The sequence below is a fragment of the Vipera berus genome (genome assembly GCF_964194415.1).
Source record: "Vipera berus genome assembly, chromosome: 2".
Lineage (NCBI taxonomy): Eukaryota > Metazoa > Chordata > Lepidosauria > Squamata > Viperidae > Vipera > Vipera berus.
This window is the reverse complement of record NC_138203.1, coordinates 172,644,103-172,648,276: the sequence shown is the minus strand read 5'-3', so window position 1 is coordinate 172,648,276 and position 4,174 is coordinate 172,644,103. Positions and strand designations below refer to the sequence as shown.

Below are 4,174 nucleotides of genomic sequence, written 5' to 3'. Positions count from 1 at the left end.
CCTCTTCTAGTTACACCTCTTACAGCAAGAATGCAAATACAAGGTGCTTCTGGCAGAGTTACTAGCAGGGTTTGACTTTTCTTTTATTGGATACAAGCTTTGAAAAGTTACTTAGAAAAAAAATCAAAATCACGTTCAGACCCACTGGGAGATGCATCTCTTTCCACAGTATAGATGCAGAGATGTCACCAAAATGGTTTAGCTCAGTGTAAACATAATCAATGCAAGGACATATGCAATTAGAAATAAAAAACAACAACACTCTAGTCTAGGAAGCAACACACATACATTTCCTGTTCAATATACATAAAATTGTCTACCTTCCCCCTCTTGAAGCAAAATCTACTCAGCCATCTGAAAATACAAACAAATTTCCCCAGAATGAAATGTTCCTTAAGAGATTCCACAAATGCTTGCCTTTGCAGTTCATGCTCCATACCTTGCTGACCCTCCATTATTGTTTCAGACATTAGCCAACTGACCCATATTCCCTCCTTTAGCTTAGCCAAGCTAGAGCTCTGTGTCATACAGGAGGTGTCTCTTCCACTTTACAAATTACAGCCTTAATTTGGTGAGGAGATCACATTGGATTTAGAGATATGACATTGTTTACAGACAACATCCCATACCGACAGTGACTAGGTTTTGCAAAACAAAACAAAACAAAACATCATCTCGATGCTGACATTCTCACAGAGTTCAACAGATCGTGCAACTATTTGCTTTGTTCATGGGGGGCCTCAAAGGGGCTTCACTGGAGAAAGTCTCGCGTCTTCTTCGCACAACAGGACTCAGCAGGCTGGGCAGGTTGACTTGCTGAAGCAGCTCCCTGAAAACTTCCATCACATTCTCATTCTCCTTAGCAGATGCCTCCAGGAAACGGTTGTTCCAATCAAGCTCCACCAAGGAGAGAACATCTTCAGGCAACACTTGCCTAACCCCACCAGCTTCAGCTTTATTGCCCACCACTACAATCGGAGGGAACTTATCTTCTTTCAGCTCAAGGATCTCCCCGTGTAATGTCTTCACACACTCAAAGGACTCCGCATCATCCACAGCGTAGACCAAAGCAAAAGCATCACTGTTCTGAATGGAGAGCTTGCGCATCGCTGGGAATGAATAACTACCACTAGTGTCCAGGATCTCCACCTTGATGGTAATTCCACTAACCTCATACTCCTTGCTGTGCAGCTCCTCTACTGTCCGACGATGCTTTGGCTCAAATGTGTTCTGCAGGAATCGCCGGATGAGGGATGTCTTGCCAACCCCTGCTGCCCCCAGAAACACCAGGCGTACTTGGCTCTTCTTCCCGGCCAGAGACATGCTTCCCTGGATCTTTCAGATGGATGGGGGCAAAACTCTCAAGTCCCAAATGCCAACCAAAGAAAGCTTGCCGGTTTTTAGGCAATCTGGCTTCAGGGAACAGCCTTGTTTTCCACTGTTGCCTGGCAAGTCACTTCCACTCTTGTCACCAACTTTGTCTAGTTACTGGGAGAACTGCAATTGTGTCCACAGTCTCCCTGTTTGTTTCCCCTTTATTTACACTCCTTCCTGTCACAGACACACACAGAGAGTCTCAAAGCTCCCCCAATCTGTGCTGGAGAGAATGTTAAGGGACGGGCACAATGTAGGAGAGAGAAGTCTGGACCAATCCGCTGAATGCTGTCTCTGAAATCAAATCTCAGCCTGGGGTGGGGGGTGGGGGGTGGGGGGTGGGGGTGGGAGAGAGAGAGAGAGAGAGAGAGAGAGAGAGAGAGAGAGAGAGAGAGAGAGAGAGAGAGAGAGAGAGAGAGAGAGAGAGAGAGAGAGTAGAAAAGGCTGGATATTATTGCAAAGGCTTGTCTGACTCTCAGCTGCCATGGATATGAAAGACTTACATTTTTCTTCCTTCTGAGATTAGCCACTATAGCTAGCCCAACTAGGGTGCCCTCTGCACTGCCTAGCATAGTCAATATCTGTTCTCTTTGAGTTGGAAATTTGTACTGTATCATTTCGGAGAGCAAAATGGACCTCACCAACGGATTCGGAGCACATGGGTATGCTTAGGAGGGTGCTTACTTTTCAAGCCTGCCTTATTTGTCTTTCCTAGTAAAATACATGGGAAAAGCCCTTTAGGGGGCAAATCCACTTAGGGGTAACATATCAAAGAGCCTAGGTCAAAAGAACATTTTTTATTGGTCCTTCAGACAGGAGGACTTTGGTTCCAGTAAAACCTATAAGTGAATGGGGAGAGGGGTGGAATTAAAGGAAGAATAATATCAGAATGTTTTAGTTGCTTGGCTAATATGGACAGCCTTGTAAAATTCAGGCTGGGTACTTAGAAAAGCCTCAAATGTTCTAGTAGACTCTTTCTGTTCTGGTTGCTTAATTTGCATTGAGTAATAAAACTGTTTGGTGGGAAGGAATCTCAGGGCCACCTGTCCCACCTCCACAATGAAGGGAGGAAAAGCTTCACATATACACACACAGATACACACAGACGTCTTCCCAGCTGACCCTCATTAAGCACTGCCAGGTTTTCAACGCCATGTCAGGTGACCTGAAGCAAGAGAGACTAATAGCCAGGGAAAAGAAAGACATGAGTTGAATGAATTTCCTAACTTCAATCAACCAATGTGAAGAAGCACAACCCACTTGTTTCTTTGATTTGCTATGGGGATATCCAAATCTTGAGTTTGTTGTCGGGCATCCCATGGAAGTGACTGAGGCACCAGTGGTTGGTTTTTTTAAAAAAATTATGGTTTATGATTTTATGATTATGGGGTTTCATTGTTGTGTGCCACCCAGAGCTGTTTTTAATATGGGCAGCCATCAAAATGTTGTACAATAAAACAAAACAAATAATACATAAATAAAATAATAGATTCCTGTCAGTTGAACAGGGGAGGGAAAGACAAGCAACATGTTAAACCTAATAATGCATTTATATTTTACCTGATATTCCAAAGAGTAGTGGATATTGGTTCACTTTCATCACAAATTCTTAACATCACCTATATATTTAACTTTGTGTGTGGGTCCTCAGTGAAGAGGATTTCAAGGTAGTGATTCTTCTCTTAAGATGCCCATTTCAAGCCAAGAAAAAGACATTGCACTGAACAAATTGGGAAGGAGTTATGCTTGCCAAATTTGCCTGGGGTTATTTCAAGGCTCAGATTGTTCCTCTGTGCTTGAGGAAGGGCTGATAAGGCGTAAGGAGAAGGGAATCAGTGAGCATCTTGCTTGGTCTCCTAAACATTTCAGATAGACCTCCTGTTTCTCAGTTCCAGGGTCTTTCTGGGATGCCTGTTTGACCTTTCTCCATGGGCCACAGACAATGCTCCTGACTTCTATTTCCTGCACAACAAAAATTCTGCGAAGTAGGCTGGGCTGAGAGAGAGAGAGAGATTGGACCCAGCTGGCTTCTATGCTTAAGGGAAGACTAGAACTTACCTTTTCCCTCTGTCTGGTCCAGGACCTGAACCACTCCATCAACCTGCTTTCTTCCTTCACCCACACCAAAGCCTCCTCTTTTTATAGGCTATGCAATGTGTGAATCAACACTTAGAGCAGGGTTCTTCAAAGTTGGCTCTTTTATGACTTGTGAATTTCAACTCCCAGAATTCCTCAGCCGAGCACTCTGGCTGAGGAATTCTGGGAGTTGAAGTCCACAAGTCATAAAAGGGCCAAGTTTGAAGACCCCTGCTGTAGGGGGGAAGCCTTGTTAGTCTATGACACCAAAAAACAGAAAAGTCTGGTTGCACTTTTTCAAATGAACATATTTTATCAACAAGGACTCCATACATGTGATGAAGAAAGCTGTAGTTCACAAAAGCTGACTAAAATGTGAAAAGAAGAATCAACTTAATGAGCAGATTAATTTCAATCAGTTAAGAACTTGGCTATTTTTGTTTGTTCAGCCATGACACCAGTTTCACAGTAAGGAAATAATAAATAAAATGAAGTCTTAGAGTTGGTAAAGATAGGCGGCATGCTCTGCACAATACATTCTGTCTGGTTCACTTTACACTGCAGAAAAGACTTAAAGGTTATCCACACTAGGCATTTATAACTTCCAGCACCAACATCACAGTGCCTTTCTTGCAGACAGGCTACATTATACATCACCCAGCAATGAAATGTCTCCACGAATCACTCGTGTAGTTTCTAAGTAAGCTGAAAGGAAAGGTCATAT

General features: G+C 43.3%; 1 protein-coding gene across 1 annotated transcript; it reads right to left on the bottom strand.

The window, feature by feature from the left end:
- Nucleotides 1-699: 699 nt before the first annotated feature.
- LOC308661787 (GTP-binding protein Rhes-like) lies at nt 700-1,323 on the bottom strand (the record flags this gene model as incomplete). The annotated part of the gene is made up of 1 exon (XM_081316972.1): nt 700-1,323. One exon carries the CDS (start codon nt 1,321-1,323, stop codon nt 700-702), a length of 624 nt encoding a protein of 207 aa, XP_081173098.1.
- Between the last annotated feature and the right edge of the window lie 2,851 nt (nt 1,324-4,174).